The 23,143-nt window shown below is 35.6% G+C and overlaps 1 protein-coding gene across 1 annotated transcript in view; it reads left to right on the plus strand.

Annotated features, from left to right (window-relative positions):
* RNF180 (ring finger protein 180) overlaps window positions 1–23,143 on the plus strand; it is a 143,079-nt gene that overhangs the window by 110,929 nt on the left and 9,007 nt on the right. Inside the window, exons 7-8 of the mRNA XM_035553688.2 lie at window positions 2,059–2,184; window positions 21,763–21,908. Of these exons, the coding sequence (XP_035409581.2) occupies window positions 2,059–2,184; window positions 21,763–21,908 (272 nt within the window). The remainder of the gene's footprint in view (window positions 1–2,058; window positions 2,185–21,762; window positions 21,909–23,143) is intronic.

Consider the following 23,143-nt stretch of genomic DNA (forward strand, 5'->3'; position numbering starts at 1 on the left):
AATAAAATCAACACATTAGGGAAGATGGATGATGCTGGACCAATATAAGAAGTAGTGAATTTTTTTTTTAACTCAGGAGGTTTATTAATCCTTTTAAAAGTTATGCAAAAGTCACTGTTGTTATAGGTTTGGGTAGCTAAGGAAGCAGAATTGCTAGTATTCTATATTTACTTCTCTAATAGCTACAGCCTGGATGTCTCATTTCCCTCATTAATTTATTCTGTATGCTTTCTGCAATGTTCCTTTTGTATAATTGCATTTTATTTCACAAGGATATCTCAAAAACAAAACATTTAAGAAGATAACTTTTTAGTTTGTACAGTTTTGCAAACTGAACCTAACTACAATAGAAGGATACACATAACATCTCAAAAATGATGAAGGCAAACAGATCAACTATCCACAAAGGATATGTCAAAACATGATCCAATAAGGATACTTATTCTGTCCTATTGCCCATATCAAGTGAGTCTTTTCTATTGGTTACCTTGAGAGTGAACTTCCTATCCTTCTTGTAGACTCTTGAAAGCCCTTCTTCCCTTCTCCCATCTACCTTTTCTTCAGGAAAGAAAGTAAAAAAAAAAAAAAAAACAGGAATTCAATGCCTCAGCAGAGGATTCAGTGTTTAAATTTGAACAATAAAGCTGAAAGAGCTGAGTCAATTTTTAGGCCTGTAGAAGGAAACTAAAACTAAAATACTCTCTGTTGATACTGTCAGAGGCAAGAGGCTATTTTCTGAACACGAATAGTACTTAATCAAAATATGTTCAGTAGCATGTGAAGTTCTTCTATAAAACTTAAAAAACATGAGTGAAAAATACAAAATTTGTTCCATTTACATTTAGGAGAAAAAATAGCTGTTTCCATTCACTTGACAGAGGGTTATTGGTGTAATAGTGTTGTTCTCACATGAGACAAAAGGATTTGGGGATTTCTGTGCTTTGTATGTCTTTTGTAGACTACTTCCACCTGCATTCTGACATGGTGAAATACAAAAAAGCACCCAATAGTTTTTTAGAATGAGGCCAGCATATTTTTTTTAACATCTTCCTGTTACACAGAAAAAGATACTGCAACCAAAGAGCATTTGCAATTTTTTTTTTCTTTCTGGAGCCTGTTTATATAAAGTGAATTTTCTCAGATTTGTTTGAGAAAAAGATTTGTCCCTTTCATAAAATCCAGATAATTGAAAACGTATGTAAAATTGCAATGAAACAAGTAAAGTAATAATACATAAGCCTATTCAAAGGTCTGTGAAGGGTCTTTTCTTTCTTTTTGAAGTATACAAGAAATTGCAGTAGCAGCTGACATTATTAGTATTTATCTGGAGCTGTGACGATTAGAAGGGAGAAGCAAAACTGGGGGTTTTGGAGTTTCCAACGCTAACTGCTAACTAGGCTACTCTGCCTGTTACCATCAAATCAATTCTTTTCTGTGGTAGGAAAATATAGTTACTACTAAGCTCTGTTTGCCATTGTTGTATTGCTATGGACAGGTTAATTTTCCCAGTTTTGAGTAGCTGTCCAAATTATATCCAGAGGAGCTAATGAGTTCTTGCAATTTATAGGTTATTATCAAATCCTGCAATCTATCATTCATCATTCTATGAACACCTTCTTAAAGCCAGTTAATCCACTGTATAAAAAAAATACTTCAAAATAATTGTAAGACTTTTCCCCTCTCTATTGAGTGACAGTGTTAAAACAAAAAACGACATGAACTGAGAATTAATTCCACAGTCAGACTGATAGATGTTGTTTTGTTCATAGAGGTCATCATAGGCTTGTAAATTAAATAGCCTGATTTATAATGTACTTCATTTTGTTAGCATTTGACATCATCTTTTCTAAATGCTTTAGTTCTGAGGAATCAAATCAAAAGAGCATGTTTAAGACTTGTTCTTGCTACATCTGGAAAAGATTATTTTTATTGAATTTTAAAAATCTTTAAGAGGTGTTCTAATCCGAAAATGTGTTGTATAGTAGATAAGGCATTATGTTTTGCAGTATAGCCATATGCAAATTATATGCAAACATTCTTTTCCATTAATTATTGTAGAATTGAACAACTCTACCAAGTCTTTTTTCCCTACGGAATATTTGAAGTTACAAGAAAGTTTTCAAAAATCAAATTCTGCTAAATGGCCTCTACCAAGCTGCAAGAAAGCTTTCAGAGTATTTGAAGGTAAGAAAATCACTTATGTATATTTTGGACAAGAATAATTTTCAGATTTAATTATCTGTATTTATTGAAATTTTTCCTAAACTTTATTCTGTTTTGAGTACTCGAGAACACTAGTCTCTAGCTAGTCCATGTCATAGGATATCAGAGGTGGATGATTATTGGAGTAAAAGAGAGTAAAATTCTCCTTGTATGATTCATACACAGTGCTCTGAATGTAAACATAAACTGCAAATTGTAAAAAGGCAGTTTATGTGTATACCTTTTTATTTATACTTAAATCTTTAATTTTGTGCACATTATCAGGATAATTCTATGTAGTTTACTGTTTAGAAAAAAATAAAAATAAAAAATGTGTCTGAAAAGCTGAAGAAAGAAAATGACCAGATAAAAAGTACCCAGTTCTGAATCTTGTCAATAAAGACTGTCCCCCCCAAAAAAAATCAGAATCAGCCTTTTATGGATAAAGTCATATAAAAGTTGGAAAAATATTGTATATATTATTCTGTATTGCTTGCTTTATACATATGAAATGCAGTAAAGGCGTTTTTTTTTAGCTTTCCTTTATTTCCTGTTTATTATAGGAAGAAAGCTTAGTTCTCTTCTTGATAGTTTATGACTTAAGTGTTTCTATGGCTATTAATTGATTATTAACTGAAACACATTTAAGTTAGAGCACAGAAATGTGGGATTCACTGTTTACTCAAGTTTCACTGTTTTCAATCTAATGGCCTTTTTTCACTAAGCCCCCTCTTATGTTTACTTACATAGGAGTTTTCTGTAGTCCTGCATCTTGATAACATGTATTTTTCCTGTTTATAAAAACAATATAGATTGTTTCTACAAGTACATGGAAAAAAAAAATAAAACAGGACATTTTTTTATATTCCTTTTATGAGTCTACTCAGGCCTTTCCGTGGGTCAAATTTGATACATCTTTCAGTTATAAAACTGTGTCCCACATGGTGGTGATTTGATGCTGAAAATAATAAATACTCCTAGCTATCAAAAATTATCAGACTTGAGAAGTTTGAGGACTGGCAGATCATCTTTGATATCATTCAGAAATTGAAGTTTCTGGCAGAAAAAAACAAAAGCGAATGATTGCTTTCTCTAATGGCAGTTAAAATAGTTTGGATTTTCATATTGAACTTATTGCTTTATTGTAGTATTCCCTTATATATGTGACGTAGTTGATACATGTGCCATAACATCATAAGAATTATGTCTTTCATATTTGTGAAAAGCTACTGTGTTGAGCTTTTTACAAACTAAAAATAATTTAAAATAAAAGGAAAATCTGGAGAGGTCATACAGCTTAAATATGGTACTATTTGCATATAAGGCATTTTGTTCCACAGTGGTAATTTAGAGTGCTTGGAATTAGGTGTCTCCAAATGAGAGCCTAGAAATCCCACACACTGAACAGGAACACAATTAGATCTAGTTAATAGGAAACCCAAATCACGTAGCTTTCTGAAACTTTATCTTTGCCTTCTTAAATACAGTTGTCACAACCACATCTTTCCTCTGACTTTTTATTTGAATAAAAGCTACTGGAAGGTTTGTGTTAGTTCAAAAAGCAAGTGTCTAATACTTTCTCACTGGATAGCTTTTTTAGTCTTGCATCTAAATTTTACTTGGCACCATCTAAAGCTCCATATTTGGTATTCTTAACTTCGCTTGTGGTCCCTGCCTCAGGAGGCTCCTGGGGACTTTACAGCCTTAGAAGGCTGAGCATACTGGGAGCAACAGCCTGCTGAGACCATAATAGATGCCATTTTAACTGGAAACCCTAACATCACTGAGAGGAAAAAAGTATCCCTATCACAGTAGGGAAAAAGAAATTACTTAGGTTAATTTTTGCTTCATTAGGAAAGTGACAGCGTAGTAAGACATGAGAGTTGAAGGCAAAAGATACTACACAGAAAGAAGAGCTGAAAGGGTAGGTGACATGAGTGGAGTGACTGGAGAGAAAAGAACATGATTACAGTGTTTAGAAAGAGATGAAAATACATAATTTTCAAATGTGAGGATAACTGCTTCTTTATAACATATTCTTTCATTGTAAAAAAAAAAAAAAAAAAAATGACCCTATCAGAAATGCGTATCCACTTTTCTCTGGTTCATATCCAGCAGGTGTAGCAGTCACTAAGAATCTGATAGCTATTTTCAGATTTCATATGATTCAAGTTTTCCACATGATAAGAGCATTTCCAGAATATTTTTTTAACATTCTGTACATAAAAATGGTAGATATTGAACATACAAACCACTCATTAGAGGTGTGAGACCTGATAAAATTAGAACTCAGAATTAGATTGGGTGCAAGCAGAGAAAGATGGTTGTTGAAAAGCTTAGATTATATAGAAGATTTGTCAGACTTTCTGAATATAGTAGGACTGCTGGATAAAATCAAGCATCTTTTTCCTTAATTTCTTTCCAAACTGATTCTCCAAGACAGATTTTCTAATCAATAAATGGGTCTTCTCTCTTATGAAAATTGCCACAAGGAATGTAATATTTTCTTCTAATTTAAAAAAAAAAAAATCCGGAGCTTCTGAGTTTTTATAAAGAAAATAAGAAACAACAGCACAGTAGCACTTCTTTGCTTTAAGTTGATGAAAATTAATTCAGAATAGTTTATCCTTTTTTTTTTCTTTTCCCCAGTTAAAATCAGTAGCAGAATGCCCATTTGCTTCATAAATGTTACATTGCCATTGCTTTTCATTGCTCTGTTTGGTCAAGGATACATTAATGATAAAACAGACATGCTATTCAAGAATGAAAGCCAATCATCTTTTACCTTTCAGATACTTAATATATGTGACAGTTAACAAGTTAATTTAAAGTCTGCCTGTAAAATGTCTTTTATTTTTTATGAAAGAAACAAAGATGTTACATTACTTATTGCTTGAATATTAGTAACATTAAAAATGCAATTGCACAATAAAAATAACATCTGAAAATAATAATTTCCTTAAATAGTTTTTAAAATACATGGTGTATTTTGGATAGGATAGTTAGGTAGCAAATATGCCTCACTGGAGTTTGTTTTCTAACACTTAGGGTTTAATAACATCATGAGTTCAGCCTTTGGCAGGCAATGCCAAACCGGAGTTTCACTCTATAAACTAAAATTAGTAAATCTCCAAAAGTAATTTGATTCCAGAAGTGTGAATTAAAAAATCAGCGAGAAAGTTCATTTAAATTGTGGATATGATAATACGACATAGGGAATTTGCTGTAGCCAAGAGCAGGAATATCAAAATCAGACTGAGACAGTTAGTGCATGGGGCCTAAAAGGGTTATTTCAAAAGCTTTGGCATATAACTGAGATAGAAATACATTAGTGAAACCAGAGAAATAGGATATAATCAAGACAGTGATGTTAATGTTGTAAAATGGTGCAAGCTGCCTCATTAGAGAAAAATATTTTTGATAAGCCTGAAGATGAACACACATGGTGTTCAGAATGGGAGATGGAAATTACAAAACCACTGAAGTTACAGCCCTTGATGACTATTTCAAGATACAGGTTTTGCCAAGGAAATAGGAAATTCCTTCTAAGTGTTCCTGTGCTAAGATTTTTATTTAAAATATAATCATTAAATTGGAAAGCCAATTTAGAAATATTTTTTGAATGCTTAATCTAGAAAATATTCCCCCAGTGTTGCGTACAGTGAAATCTGTGCTATCTCTTACTAGTCTCATCTGTTCAGTAACATAATAAAAGCTATTGGCTTCTGCATCAAGCAGGGGTTGCAAGACACAACAGTGTCTTCAGCTCCTTCTGATACCAATGGAAATTCCTATTGCCACAGCAGGTCACATCTACCATGTCCTCTTACATAATCATTCTCTAAAGAAAAGGGCACTCAATTTCCTATGTAGTTTACAAAAAATAGAAATATTGTGAAATATTTTAATAATACCTATTGGTAGATTTTTTTTATCTCTCTCTTTAAAACTGTGCACTGGAGTACAACACTTTAAAAGCTACTTTCTTGATTCAAGGTTCTTACTGTGATTTCAGTTAGATGATAAAGGAAGGATGTTAAACAGCTGTAAAAATGTATGTCCATCAAATTATATCAGCTAGGTTTTAAATCATCATATTTCTTTGTTTAAAGTGAAGAAGAAAAAATTGATACTGTTTTTCAAGTTACTGATTCTGTGATATCTACAGAGAATAGAAACTAAAGAGATGTTATTAAAAATAGAAGGTGCAGCATTTATTTTAGCCAGAAATAATAATGTTGGAGTATAAGTGTCTTAGAATAATCCTTATATTACTATTCAGACTTTCATAAACTATTTGCCTTTGCTGCTGAAGTACAGAAAGGAGAGGACAGGACAGGACAGGAAATTATATTCTGTTTTTAAGCAATGATCACACATCCATTCTCATTTTGATGGCTTTCAACATGCTGACATTCTAGACTTCAGTAGTCTCTGTAGAGTTATTCTGGTCTGATAGCACAGCTTATACAATCCTTTGTTCCTCTTAACCGTAGAAGCTATTTTTCCCCCAGTCCTACTACTGTGTCCTTTCTTAATGTACTGTTTTCTTTCTGTTAATTTCCTTCTTCCTCATTTCTTGAAGTTGTTTGTTCCTTTGTCATACTACTCAAGACTGCAGCTGTGGGACCATGCAATGCTTCCTGACCAGAAGGCTTGCCTTTTTTAGCCAGGATCCATCAGATTTTTCAGTATAGCTTGTGGAATCACAGAAGGCCAATTTGCATACATGCATTTCTCACCAGATGAATTTACAATGTACAGTCTTCACAGCAAGTGAATTTTCTGTCTTAAGGAGACACACGTTACTGGGAAATGTTGTCTTTGAGCCTCTGCTATGCATGGAGTACACCAAGACAGAAAACACAGGATCCAAGCATTGCTGGTTGAGGGTGTCTTAGTGCATTAAAGAGAATCAAACTCTAAGTCATCTATACGTGTCATCAGAGTTACTTGTTTACCTATAACCAGGGTATCGAAAGACTGCTGTGCCAGAAATATCAATAGGTATAATTATACACCAAGGACTGTAATAGAATGGCTGTAACACAATCCCATACCTTAGTCTTTCCTCGTATATTTCTTGGCATGTCTCTGAATGGGTGTTAGAGTGGCATCGTTACTTTGCACAGGAAACCAAGTATTTCTACTCACCTGTAAGACAAGCTAAGAAGTTAGACCTCTTATCCAGTTGTGGTCCCACAGCTGCACTGGAGGTACCCAGCTGAACTCATATGAAGTTAGAGGCATCATGATTTTCACCTTGCAGATCTTAACTTCCAAAAGACTTTATGTAAATTTATTTGATAAATACATAAAATCATTTTATGATACCTAAATTAAAATTGTAACTGAAGATCCCATTGTCAGCAAATTATAAGATATCTCATAAGAACAGGTGTACTGGAATAGACCAAAGTTCTATCCTTCTATTGTTGTTTCTCTGACATAGGTCAAACAATGAGGAAGATTTTTTCTGAAGATGTTTGAAAAAAAAAACATAACTGTGTTTAGAGTAAGAGGGAAAGTTCTCTCAGCCATCAGTAGATGGTTAAAGGATAACCAATAAAGGATAGAAATAAATTATTCAGTTTTCTCTCTGGAGGAACATTCACAGTCTGATCCTAGAACAGCTGTCATACAGTTTGCACTATCCAGCTTATTTGCAACTAGAAATGGAGGTGTTCAAATTTGCTTACAGTATTAAAATACTCAGGATAATAAATGAAAGCCAACTGCAAGCAGTTGCATAAGGGTGTCATGATACTGAGTTATCTTCAGCAATGTTTGCGTTCTTTTCCTTTCATCACAAAAGAAAGTAATAAAATGGAAAGGTAGAGAGAAGAGAAATAAAGAAGTCAGAAGGTATGTAAATAGACTAGGGTTCTTCAGTCAGAACGAGAGATGACTAAGAGGGAAGGCAATAGAGTTAATTAAAATCATGAGAGATGGCAGAAGTGAATGGGCTGCTACTATTCACTGTCTCATAATAAAAGAACTAGGGAACATTAAATAAAATTATCATGTGTCATATTCAAAGTCAAGGAAATCTTTAGACTTATAATGTTATAGACTTGTAATCAGACACTGGAACTTACTGTTCCAGGTTGGCACATAAAAAGTGTGTAAACTTACAGAGTATGTTTAATTAACATCAGATTCTTGGAAGAAAAATACAGTAAAGTCAAGTAAACTCAAAGATACCACATTTGCCCACAGATATCATTGAACCACAGGTCTATGGATGCTGAGAGAATATACCAGGAAAGTACAGCAATATGCTTGCCCTGTTCTAATACTCTTTCATCACCATTCATCAATTCCTCATTGTTTAACCTAGTCAGAGAAAAAATAATAGGAGGATAGACCTTCAGTCTATTCCAGTACACCTAATCTTATGAGATATCTTATAATTTGCTGAAAATGGGATCTTCAGTTACAATTTTAATTTAGGCATCATAAAATGATTTCATGTATTTATCAAATAAGTTTACATAAATATTTAATATTTGTCCTTTAAAGACAATTGAGAACAGTACATAATCCTGGTTAAACCACCCTAGCCAAACTTGGAACTACTAGTTTTTTGCAGCGGTACTCTTTCATCACAGAGCCTGTTTAGAGCATAATATATTTCATGGGCTTACTTTTCATGCCTTGCATAGGAGTCCGCTGAGACCAGTTCAGTTTACGACTGGCCTCTGTGAACAAGTGCAAGCAAAGATGCCTTCTGTCTTCATCACCAACAGGAATTAGCAAGTATCTTTATGTGCATTTTACTGGAAGTGGAGAATGATCCTGGCCAGCTTTGCCTAGTAGAATGATAAAAAATAGTTACGACTGAACAATGACCAGTAAAATTAATTTTCTTCATAATTAGCTGTGAACTAATTATGTTTAGTAGTGGTTATGTCAAACATGCTTCCCCACTATACTCCCCTAGTTCAGTTAGCACTAAAATGTACTGCATAGTAGAGCAGTTTGTAATGACATAGCTCCTAAAGAGTCGAAGATCTGCCGGTGTAAACACATCTTGAAAGTTATGTTTGCTCACTGTTCAGAGCTTTGATTTGATACCACACAGAAATCCCATTTACTTTAAGAATAAAGAATTTGTGGCTGACAAAAGGTTGTAGAGAATGGCTTCACAAAATGTTTTGGGTTGGAAGGGACCCTGAAGGATCATGTAGTCCAAATCCATGCCATGGGCAGGGACAACTCACACTAGACCAGGTTGCTCAAAGCCCCATCCAGCCTGAATTTGAACACTTCCAGGGATGGGGCATCCACGGCTTCTCAGGGCAACCTGTTCCATTCAGTTATCAGAGAACAAACGAGTATGAACATGTACCTTTTTCTGCTACCTAACATGCCCTTGATTTCTTTTTCATGCCTCTCTAACAGTGGAACAGACAGTTCCACTCTGTTCCAAAATTTAGACATGAATATGAGTTCAGATTGATCCTAGAGCACTTATTGAAAGAAACAGAAAGCTGTTAAGATTTCTGGAGGAATTTGGTATGTGCATAGCATAACTATATGAAGTGAAACAAAATATTTTTGGATAGGCAGAGTTTTGTAGATCCCTACAAGTGAAAACAAAAGTTGAGATTTGAATTTGTTGAAGGTACAAAAGAGGAAACACAAAAATAATCAAGGCGGAGTGAGAATAATAAGAAAAAAAAAAGTGATAATATTTAGATTAGATCAGAGCTGGGATAAGGAGCTTCTCCAAGGAGCAAGAGATGATCAAACAGCACAGTAAAGTCGGGATATCTCAGAGACTTTTGGTGAGTCTGGGTAGATAAGGATGTAGAATGGATAAGGATGATAGAGTAGATAAGGATGATAGATACTTTTTCTTGAGTAGATGAGGATAGGTATTTGAAATGGCATCAGAAAAAGTCAGAGATAACTACCATTGCACATTTAGTGAAGGATTAAAGGAAGAATTTTTCAACAGTTCATAAAGAGTTTATCTGTTTTAAATTTAAATAGTTTCTTTCTTGATAATCTTTTAGGTAACTTCTCTTTGTGAAAATTTATTTTTAATCTTCCAGTGAATAAATATGGTGGCTTTTCAGACAGCTAGTTCTTTAAAACCTTGGCCAGCTTTCTAAAAAGTGGTTAAGTAATGCCAGTATCAGAAAACTTTCAGTTCCAGAAAACTACGCCAGCTTTCTCAAGATATGGTCTCGTGTTGTGTATTTTTCCTTCTCTGTAAAAATTAGTATTGCTTTTGTTTGCTCAAATGAGAATTACGAATCTTCTGAATTGACATTGGTTATAAAACTGAATATAAATCTGCTTGAAGACAATGGCATGGCTCCAAGATAGGTCATTCACCAGTTTGTCTGAAGGAATTATGGGAGGCATGCTGCCAGACAGCTAGATTTGTGAACATAAACTAAAGGCTTTGCATAAATATACGCTTTGTCTTAAAGCAGGGTTTGGTGAGGCTCCAGAATGCCTACACTCTATGTTGCCTCTGGCCTTTGCTGTCAGATCAACCCTGTCTTTAGACAAGTAGAGCCAATTCATTACCTTGTTATAAGAAAGTATTTGCATTACTGTTACCTCATTGTCTTCCAATAAAATTGGCTTAAAACATTGAAGCCTTAAGCACTGAAAAGCCTGTGGACAGCGGTATATAACAAAATTTTTCAAAGTTTATATTAAATGATCTTTAGTATTATACCTAATGAGGAAGGAGGGGTGAAACTAGCAGAAGGTGATATCATTACAGCAACATGATGTAAAAGGTTGAAGAGCCTTATAATAATTTAGCAAGAGTTGATTATATCTGAAATATAGTATTTTATCAGTTGGGGAGATGACAAAAGTGGCCAAAAAAAAAAAAAAAAAACCTTGCAATATGATTTTTGGAGCTGTTCAGTGATAAGAAAGTAGGAGCAATGCAAAAAAGTGCCAACAATGAACAGCGTTTGAGACTGTGAAGAGACAGGGGAAGAGAAATGAACAACAGATACAAGGGTATTTATAAGAAAATTTCTATTGAGTCAGAATATTCTGAATTTTTTAAAATAAATTTCTCATGTTGTTTATTGATACGTATGCTCAGAAAATTAAATGTTACAAATTGCTGTTTGACATTCCCTGTTTTGGGTTGTCTGCACTGTCATGGCAAGAAGAGAGGTTGTCCACAAGTTAAACTCACTGTTAAGATACAGTTTGTCTACATGAAAATGAAAAAAAAAAAAAAAAAAAAAAAAAAGGATTAAGAATACCCATCTTAAGGGCAAATATATAAAAATTACGGTGACTATCATATGTATGTTAAAACTACACATCTAAGCTTACTTTGAAAATGTGCCCTTTAAAATTAAAGGAAGATGTTGGTTTGGGTCCAGAATATATGTAAACTGTGTATTTAGATCCATAACATCATCTCACAGAGACAGCGTACACCCTCATTTCTTGGTATTGGTTACAAAGACTGCATGGATTGCAGTCAGAAGTACCAGGATGGTGAAGGGAAAGGAAGTTAAAGAAGCCAATGATTCATTTTACAGAGCTCGGTTGCACCTTGAAAAACAAGGACATACATTTCAATTACTGCATATTACTTTTATTGCATTGCCCTTAATTGAATTTTGAAATAAAGTGTTTTTAAAGTAGGAGGGTGGGTTTTGCTGTAAATCATTTTAAAAAGCTGTTGTATGTATGATATCCTACCTGTTTGATACTTAGTCTGTTATGGTTTAGGGGAAGGAAAAAAAGCAAGTAAATAAAGAATTTATTGACTTAAAAAAAATCTGCTTGCAGACTGGCTATCAAAATTTCTTCACAACTCACACAGTCAAATGACTTTTACATTGTGAAGTGTGAGATCAATTGCCACTGTTTTAGTATGCATCCCAGCACTTAGACTAGCCAATTAGCTTGTATTTGTGAGTATTGGTAATTACTGAACAATCACAGATGTCTGGACAGAGACAGACTATGTTTTCAAAGATCATTCTGCCCTCCCACAATCTTCTTGCTTCTTGATTCATTTACTTCCAGGGAAATAAACACCCCAAGATAGACAATGCAAGTTATTCTAGCTTTGCTTTTAGGAAGGTGACTGGGCACAGTAGTTGTTGAATATTTTACATAAATTTGGTAAATAGAATAAATTAAAAAATTAACAAAAATCTTAGTTATCCATAATACTCAATGTGAAAATGTGTTTGCTTTCATTTAATGTGGCTTTATGGATTTTCTTATTAGTTTTTAGAGCTTTTTCTTGTTTTACTTTCCAATAATTTGATTATTTGATTAGATATACCAGCTAGCTTTATGGTTTGTGTTTTAATTGGTAAGAGCTGAATTCTTTATCTATAAAATAGTAAGAGGTAACTGTCATCATGATTTTTAATTTGGTTCAGAATATTTGTGTTAATTTATGACACAGGCACTATATTTATATATTTCAACTCAAATTAATGGTATGAAGAGTAGCTATGCAAAAAACCTAAATTGTAAATAATATCCACCAAATTCCAATAAGCCTTATTTTAATGGAAATATATATATATATATATATCCTCTCCTACTCCTATCCAGAGTAAGATCTCTCTGTGATGTGTAAATATTTGTAATTTTTGATTGAATGAAACTTACAGTATTTCAAACCAGAAAAATACTCTAAATGAGATATTTCTTCCTTTCTGTCCAAAAGGCCTGAGAGGTGCTACCTTCAGTGATTAACAATAAATGGTCCAAAGAAATGCTGAATTCAAGCAGGGCTTCTGAGAATTAATATGCAGTATACAAGCTTAGAGCCTAGGTTTATCTAGAGCCTAATTTATCTAGATTACATATATCTGTATAAAAAGTCAGAGAATAGCTTAAAAAAAAAAAGAATAAATTATCATATTTTGAATTTTGAAGAAAAAATTTGAGAGGTGTAGCAGCATGAAATACTCATAAGAAATGTAATGCTACAAGAACTTCTATAAATTATTTTGTTTATTTTTTCTTCTAAGTGCTAAGTAATGTCTGGTTCATTTGTGTATATTCTTTTTCCAGATCCATGTAGGATTTATAAAGTTTTAAGAGAGTACAAAGGATTCTTAGATAGCAGTGTCAGTAGTTACACTAGTAACTAATCAGCAAGAACACTATTTGACGGGAGATTGATTCTGTAGGACAACAGTTTATATAAACTTCTTGCTCCAACAGATCATTTTGGGATTTCTGCACAATTTTGTCTGTACATGGTGTTCTTTTTCTTATACTAAATGACTTATGAAAGTCACAAGAAAAAAAAAAATCTAGTTACAACAGTGGAGAGATAACGGTGGTTCCTAACCACTCAGACTTATAAAAAGGAGTGTTCACTATACAATGAAATCTTATGTCCCTTGTGAAAGTCCACAGCTTTTTCAGACTTTCACAGTAATTGGTTCTTTTCCATACCCTTGGCAGACAAGATTTTGGACATCTTGAAAAGTAGTTACTGTATACTGCCTGCTAAATTGCCTGTATGCTGCTGATTTGTTTGTGTACGGAAGAACTGTGCATCACATGCAAAGTGGGTTCAATAAATCAGCTTTTATGGATGTGCATATAACTGCTTACACACAATTTATCTGTCTAGGACTGTCACAGATTTCAGCATTTAAACCAAAAGCTCTATAAAAGCCCTACAGCCAGTAAGACAGACATCATAGTGAATATAAAAATGGTTTCAGATAAGGATTATGTCCAGCTTAAGTATAGCTTATTTCCAGGTTTTTTAAAGCCCAGATGCAAGCAGAAAGCAGGACTTGTTTTTTCAGGATGGAACAGGATTGATTCAGGATGTTTAGGCCATCATAAAATTTCAGTCACACATAGGCATAAGGTGCGGCAGCCAGTGAGAGCCCACAGGTGAAAAGAAGGGCAAGAGCAGTGAAGTATTAAAAGAGAGCAAAGGAAAAGTGAGAGGAAGGTAGGAGTAAGATTGGGTTGAGTTTGGGGAAGATGATTTGACTTAGCAGTGAAAAAAGCCTTGAAGCAGGATGGTAGAAATTTTAGTGTAGGAAATCAAAAGTTCCAGTGTGCATCCTGGGGCACAAGGAGTTTGGAATTCAAGGGCTTTCTGTAGAAAAGAATGATATTTTGACCTCTGAGACAACAGGTGTGCAGAGCTGAAATATCTCAGGCAGGAAGGTATGGAAGTTCAAGCTTTTCATGCAGGAAAACCTAAAACTCTGGATCTGAGAAGTATGATGATTGTGGTGAGTGGCCTTGGTTTGGAGAAGGAACTAAATGTTGTGTTGAGGTTGACTGACTTAGAGCCTGAGAGATGAGATTGGGAGTCAGTGGGACACACTTGTGGGCATTTACACAGGATGACTGCCATCTTCTCATAAACCTCTCTAGCAATACATGCTCTTTTCTTTACTGGAAATACAGAACTCATCGCTAATTTTAAGTAGTACAATTCTTTAAATTTATTCTTACAATTTAGCTATTATACTAGCTATAACCAGAATATGAAACTGCATCACATGCATATGGGAGAAGGCTGGTACGAATGTAAGAAGTTTGGGATGATACCTCATCTGTGAAAGCAGATAAAAATACTGTATCCTTAAAAAAAAAAAAAAAAGTACAGGGCTAACACTGAGAAATTTCATGTGGGAAACGGTGAAGCAGAAGCAGATGCTTCATGAAATAAAGTCCTCTTTCAGGCAGAGCACACAGAAAGTAAAACAGACCAAGACAGAAGATGAAAAATATGCTATAGAAGAATATATCAAACTGCACTGGATTATTGGAATCCCACAGCAGTTTGTTCAGGACATTCATCGGTGATTTTGAAAATGAATACAGAGTGAATTGATAAAGTTTACTTGTGATACAAAATTGTGTAGTTCACCGATGAAGTAAATAGGAACTTGACATCTAAGAGTTTTCTCTATCAGTGACTTGGAAGAGGCAGCAGAATGCCCTGTCTTCAGGTCTGCAGATGACAGTAAATTGACGGACCATTTGACAGATTCAAAGGCAGGGCTGCCATTCAGAGAGACTTAGATGGGCTGAAGGAATGGGCTGAAAGGAACCTTGCGAAATTCAACAACAAATGCATTGTCCTTCACCTGCGAGGGAGAAGCCCCTGGCAATGAGACAGGCTGGGTACTCACTGAGGAGCTGTGCTCTGGAAAGGGCCTGGTCGTCCTGTCGGAGAGCAAGCTGAGCACCAGCTGGCAGTGTGCGCTGGCAGCAAAGAACCCCAACAGTACCCTGAGCTGTATAAACAGGAGCATAGCCAATAGATGAGGGAAGTTGTTATCCCCCGCTATTCAGCAGGCCACACCTACAATACTGCATTTTTGGTGCCCCCAGTTGGGCACGAAACCTTCCTTGGAAGGAAGTTAATAAATTAGAGCAGGCTTAGCAGAGGGACACCAAGTTGTTCAGGGGGCTGGAGCAAACTGGCCTGCAAGGAGAGGCTGCGGGAACTGGGGTTGTTTAGTTTGGAAAAGGGAGGGCTTTCAGGGGTATGCCAAGGCAACACTGCCATACCTTTAAGAAGGCCACCATGAGGACAGAGCCACTTCTTCAGAGTGGTGCCTGACAGAAGGATGAGGACATGAGAGGTTCAGACTGCAATTAAGACAAATGTTTTCACTAGGAGGACATTTGAGTGGTGGAGCAGCTGCCTGCAGAGGCTATGCAGTCTCTTGAGCTGTAAATAAAGTATTGCCTTTTGAGAGATCTGGTTAATGTTGTGGTTAGTTTTCTGAAAACATTCAATGCATAGCCATAGTCAGAAAGCAAATAGGAATTATTACATTCATAACAAAATGGAAAACAGTGTGCTGTTACCTAGATTTGTGGTGATCCCACATCTCTAATTTTGGATATAATTTTGAATTCCATTATCTTGAAGGATAATGCAGAGTGAGGCATAATACAGAAAGAATGCACTGAATTTTGAAAGCTTTTTCCATGCAGAGGAAGTCTTCAACTTTTTCATTTGGAAAAGATATTACAGGAAATGTTCAAGAGGTCTCTAAAATTATGAATGGCATAAAGATGTTTTAGGAGAGATTGTTCACTGTCTCAGAAGTGTTCTTACATTTGCAATTAAATCAGCCATAATAGATAGGGCAAAACCGTTGTCACTGAGGACCATACATCTACATTTGCATTTTAGGGAAGAGAGGAATTGCTTACTTCTGATCCCATGGAATGAATGCCCATTAGTGGTTGGAGCACATTACCAGTGCATATCAGAGCTCCTGGAGCTCATCTTCTGGTTGAGTTTCACCCAAAGTGAAATCAATTTATTTGCTCTGAGATTACTCTGCTAAGGGACAAAAAGTGCAGTAAGTGGGGTCAATGCGAGATCTGGTTGAAAAGTACTCATATGCTTTCAGGCATTTCAGGAAAGAAAGTCCTGTCAATGATATTTTAATGCATTGTTCTGAGCACAACTTCTGAAGTACTGGGGCCCTAAGCTGCTGGTTTCTGCAAGGATGCACAGGGGAAGGTGTCAATCCATTCTTGCCTTCTTTCTTAGCCTATCAGAAGATCTGTCTGTTTGCTGCTGGTCATATTAGAAGTAGGAGACTGGGTTAAAATGACTTTGGTATTTGATACATTTGTTCTCAGGTAATTTAATCTTACATGAGCACTTACAAGATAAAAGGTTAATGTAACTTGCAGGTTATAAATGCACACTTTTAAAGTAAATTTTTTCCTTCTCACATCTTACCTTCTTCAGTCATAGCAAATTGAGTTCTGCCAGCTTATAAAACCAGGAGGATATTTTAAACTGTTTGCAGCCTTATTTTGAGCTAGTACCTCAACAAGATTCTGCAAAAACTTCATCAGTGACACATGCAACAGATGTGCCTGTTCATGCTCTGGTGAAAATCCTTTTTGATATGCACACTTTCATTATAAAAGTGTGATGTGCACACTGTTGCTTTTGTTATCCAGCAACAGGTTTCCACTAGCAGTCTGTCAAACTCTGTGGACACTGTGCATGCATATGCATGTGATTTGACTGGACATTCTTGTTCAGGATATAGCAACACAGGCATGCACAAAAAATTAAGGAAGGTGTATGTTTTAATAAATATATGCCTATGTAGAAATGATTTAGGGAATGTAATTGCCAAATAGGGTAGAGTTTGCTTTTTAAAAAAGAAGAAAATATGTTAGGAGTGTTTTGGATCTCTATCAGCTCTTCTGCTTCCTTATTCAACCCCATACTACATGTTGCTTTACAGTTTATAAGGAACTTTACAGCTCTCAGTTTTTATCTGCAGATGGCTAGAATGAGATGCAGAGACAGCATATTTCAACTCTAGCTGGAGAGAGAGACATCTGAAGGTAATTTTCATGTCACAACTTACTGAAGACAGTAGTCACAGTATGGATCATCATGTCTGCAGTAAACTTTGTGCATGATCATATAGGGTTTCTAAATTTGACCTGCTTCAGTACTGTAGCTAAGATTTTTTTGTAATATAATTCAGGATAAAGAAAGGTCTTGTCCTTTGTTAGCCTCTGTTAAGTTCAAGAATTCAGTTTACAGAAGAGTTGTACTATTTACATTTTCACCTGAATTTTAATCAATTAATAGATGGTAAATAGATTTAAAATCTATCCATATAACCAGCTGTCAACATTCAATAGCTTTACTCACATTTATGGAAACCACAGAGATTACACATCTTGTACACTAAGCAGCTACTGACTGTATACATATCTTTAATAGAGCACCAGCAGTTTTTCTGTGGCTTTCTATAGCAAGAGCAATTAGAGAATAGTTAGTTTCCTATACTGAAACTGCTGTTCTTGAATGTAGAATAATTACATTACAAAGTCTAATCCATGATAAACTCAGTGCATGTTTGCTTAAGGTGAATTGCACAGACATACAAATCAAGGATATTGTTTGTTTAAATCCTCTAGAAGGTGAGGAATATCTCGTCAAAACTAATGCAGCTACATGTTTACATAATTCCCCTGATTAGGAGATGTTCCCAAACTGTTGATCCAAAAACGGTCTCCAGTATTTTGTGTTATCTTTACAGTAAGTATAAAAATAAATAAAAAGAAATCACGGGTAGCAGTCTTGACTAAGACCCTCCAGAGAGGATAGTATACACTAAAATTGGTGTGTAAAAGGGAAAGCGAATGATACAGCACTAGTGTTAAAATCTAATGTCATTTGCAAATTAAATTTTAATAAAATAGAACAACATAAATCCACATTTGTATTTTACAATAATGTTCAACGAGTGTTAGAAAAGAAGTTAAGGAAAACTGAAATCAAGACAGTTTTTTTAATGAGTATTTTTCAAGTGAATTACATCTTGACAGATAATTAAAGAAGACTCACATTTTTCAGAATTCAATTACTGAATTGCTAATATTATTTTTAATTAATCAAAGATATTATTTCAAATTAACATAATTTGAAATTAACATAATCTATATCATAACGTTAAAAAACAAGGAATTTTATGACATTGTTCTGGTTTAACCTAGTAGACAACTAAGTACCACACAGCCATCCACTTACTCCCCCCAGCCAACAGCCCCAGTTTTATTCTTCATCATGATGCCACATGGTATAGGACATCCCTTTGGCCAGCTCCTTGTGCACCCCCAGCCTCCTCCCTGGCAAGGCAGTATGAGAAACAGAAAAGTCCTTAACTTTTCAGCACTGCTTTGCAACCACTGGAGCATCAGTGTATCAGCATTATTCTCATCCTAAATCCAGAACAGCACCATACCAGCCACTAGGAAGAAAATTAACTCAATTCCATCTGAACCCAGGACAATACCCACCCCTTATTCCATACCATCTATGTAATGCCCTCATGCCCAGGTCTCATGTTTTGTAATACATCCCAATTAATCACCACCACCCTCCTGTCCTTTGATATATACACACAGATATCATTCCCTTAGTCTGGGAATATGGGCTATCCCTCTAAAATGTCTGCTGAGTACACTTAGTTCATGACTTTGGGATCTGTCTGTCATAACAGTCCTCCAGGGCAGGAGGGGTGGTGTTTGGTGATGGATTGTTGCATGCTGAGGCCAGCTCTGGTTTCATTGCCGCTGCACTTAAGCAGTCCTAGCGCCACTGCACTTTGCTTGGTTCCATCAACATTCATTTTTCACTAATCTGGGTGACTCCTACAGTAATACCATTGATGTGACGTATGCCAACCATAGTAGTGATGACATAGAGCATTATGTAGCAATTAATATTACAGAATCACAGAATCACAGAATTCAAATCATTGGCTATTCTCACCCAATGTCAAATCCCCATGAGGTATTATACATTGGAGTTCCCCATCCTTCCACATTACCCACCAAGTGCACCAAGGTCCTTGAGCAAAAGCAATCCCACAGATGGTGTTGCCTTTGCCCAAGGCAGGAATAACCCAAGTGGTCTTCCCCAGCATGTTCTTGATGTGCACGACAGGGAATTTATTCCCCTCTACAAGGTGATCAGTAAGAGCTTTGATTGGGCAGGGCCAGCTCTATTGGCAGATACCCTGTTGTTCACTAACCAACATCTGTTTAGAGGAGAAGAGTTTGGGCAGCTTAACAAAGACCTGTCATAATGATTGAGAGCAACCTGAAAACAGAACAAGTCAAGCAGGAGCTGCCTTGCCTCCTTGTCCTTCACAGGTGGGCCAGTTCTTCAGCCTTCACAACTCACATCCCACACTCTTTTCTGTGCCACAGGCTGATGTCTCACACAGATGGTTAAAGGCTTCTTTAAACTCATGAGCAGCTTATCTTGGGGTATGCACGTAATACATTTAAATAGTATTTCTCTTACTACATAGGGAAGTCAGGAGGAATGGAAAGAAATGACCATTTGACAGGGCCCTGCAATGAAGATGTTCTTGGAGTATCACGGAGGCTGTGAAATACTGGGAGGTCTCTAACTCAGCTGCTTAGATTTCATAACACGTCTCCAAAGTGACAGAGAGAAATTGAGGGTTTTCATGGAGACATGCAGCAAAGATGATCAAACATGGAAAAGTCCTTCTTTGGAGAAAAGTTGCAGTGATTGACATTGTAGACAAAGTAATGAAACCTGCAAAATGGATGGGCCACCATGACTTGCCTTTTTTTTTTTTTTTTCTTTTTAATATATTTCTAGTAAAGTTCAAAAAAGTTCAAAGATATTAGGAAAAAAGCATTAAATGATGAAATACATTTTATGTTCAACTAGCATTTTCTGCTCATCCAGCCCTTGATTCTTCAGAGCTTTGACATTAAGAGCTTTACAGAATTCAAACTATGATTGCATCTTTGCATATTTGAAAGTGTGGTACAAGTAACCTTTTTAAAACCTTTTTAAAAACCAAGGGTAACTACACAGAAATCCTGTTTGAGCACACAGCAAGCCTTTTGTTTTGGGGATAAAAATCAACTTTCTTCAAATTAGATTTTTTCAGATTAGATCAGATTGTTGTGTAACTGTTGAACAGAGGTTTGTTTACACCTTTCTGTGTCATTTGTTACTTGTTACAAAGAGAAGCTGGATGGAGCATACCACTGGTCTGGTGTGGTATACCAGTCCCTGTATTTTTTCATTGTGGATGTCCTCTCTACTTTAGTTCTGCCAGTACAGTTATCATAATTGCTTACAAAAATAGTGTGGGTTACAAAGAAAGTTATACATGACTTAGCAGTTTAATCTAACTCAAAAACATGAAATCAAATGAGTTATTTACTTAAAATTTTATTATTAGGAATTTGGTTTCCTAGTGGCATGCTGGATGCTGATCTTTATGTGGATTCCTTAGCATAGGTTGGTCTCACAACAGAAAAGTTTAAAATTAGAAGTGTGTGTCTAGATTTATTAAGTATATTGAGTTTTGTGTTTTCACACGGGGATTTTAATTGTACTTGAAAAGCTGCGTTTGTATCTGCGTCTATACTTTTACTATGGGCACAAACAGAAATGTAAAAACTCAGTTTCTTGTATGCATCTTAGAGAGACATAGTATTAAAGCAAGCAGGATTTCTTTGAAGAGTGTTTTGAAAATAAATTCAAATACTAGAAATTGGAATTCAAATATATTTGCATTGTTGAACTGTGTGGGTACATATGTGGATGTGGCTAGATTCCTGAAGAATTCTCAGAAGTAGACTTAAGGAATCCAGAGATAAATTACTCAAGTTGAATTACAGTGTTTGGAGCCTTTCACTTCTAGATCACTGAATCATATCCAGTGAAAGAAGGCACCAAAAGAGAGGTGTTCGTAGATCTGGATGAGATAAGCCTATAGAGCTACCTTACAATAGTAGGGAGCACCAAATCCAGACAAACATATTATTTGTCAGACATGGAAGACAGGAGTTGGCTTTTAAATCTTTCAAAGTCAAGTCCACGGGGAGCATCTTGTCCAGCAAAGTGAGAAAACCTAGCAGTGAGGTGTGAGATTTCCTGCTTCCATTTGATTTGTAAATAATTGGGAGAAGGAGTTGCAAATACTCCCAGTCAGGAGTATTTTTGTCCTACTGAATCTAGTCGCTTTTATGATGATGTTTATCTCATGGTGTATTTTTCAGCAGGTTTTCGAAGACGCTCAGATACTGTAACGAGGCATTTCCCACATGCTGCTCACAGGATGGACTACATGGACTTTGAAGATGATAGCCGTGGATGGCGGTTTGATATGGACATGGTGATAATCTACATTTATTCAGTCAACTGGGTAATAGGATTTATTGTGTTCTGTTTTCTTTGTTATTTCTTTTTCCCTTTCTAGTCTGTAAAAATCACACTTAAGGAAAACAACAATTGTGAATACAATAATATGAATAGAAAAAAAAAACTGAAGAAGGCAAAATGTTTGTTTGATGTTGCATTTTTATTATTCAGAACTGTAATAGACTGCATCAAGCATGCTGTGAGGCTATTTGATACTTCTGCTGCGTGTGACAAAGTAGTCAAGTTTGGTTCTAGAAATAATGTGAAATCCAGATCATTCTTCATTCAGTGGGAGCTTTGCCTTGATTTTGGTGGGAACAGCATTTTACTGCTAATGTATAAAATAATTACTCCGTAGAATTATTCAGTACTTTTTGTTCCTAGAAGAGCTCTGTGTACTATAAGAGAATATGATCCATAGAGTCATTTTGGGGGTTGACTCTATATTGACACACATTGTAACCATAAGAAAGTCTTCTCACTCATTGGTGCTTCAATTCATTGTATATATATATAAAAAAAAAAATTGCCTTTTATAGTCAGATCTGTTGGGGATAAGCACTGCAGTGCTGCACCATGTATTATATAGATATTTACTGGAGCAATTTCACCGGCATAATCCAAATTCTAGAAAGTTTTGACAATTGATGGAACTGTCAGCTTTCTGCTGTGGGGATGTGATGTATTTAGTGCCTGAAATTTTGAGCCTATCAACCAAAAAGAGAAATGATACTGCACCACATGCTGACAATTCATCTTTTCAGCAAATGGCAATCGGAAGAAATCGACTAACAAACCCTACTACTGCACATTAAAGGGACCTTTTTTGCGCACATTCCCAGAGTAGCACTGTACCTTTTGTATCCATTCAGATGAGTGCATATGGATCAAGCAAGACAATTACTGAGGGCAAGCAGCAGGTCTGCTAACTGTGATGCCCTGTAAATAATGGTGAAATAATGGAAATGGAGCATTCTCCAGTTGTAATTCAACCTAGCTGTGACTGAATCATTATTAAATGACTGTAACAATTTCAGGATACTCTTTAAGTGTGGGCTCATCAGTACTATGTGTCTCCAAGGAGACCATGTAAGAGGACACAGTATTTATTTGCACCTTTCATGTAAAAGAATTATAAAGCACTTTATAGCTATTCCATGTAGAGATTGCTGTTTTTCAGTACCAAGCTACAGCGAGTTCAGCAGTCATTCTGTACTCGCTGCTCTACACAATATTTTC

This window comes from Cygnus atratus, chromosome Z (genome assembly GCF_013377495.2).
Source record: "Cygnus atratus isolate AKBS03 ecotype Queensland, Australia chromosome Z, CAtr_DNAZoo_HiC_assembly, whole genome shotgun sequence".
Classification (NCBI taxonomy): Eukaryota; Metazoa; Chordata; class Aves; order Anseriformes; family Anatidae; genus Cygnus; species Cygnus atratus.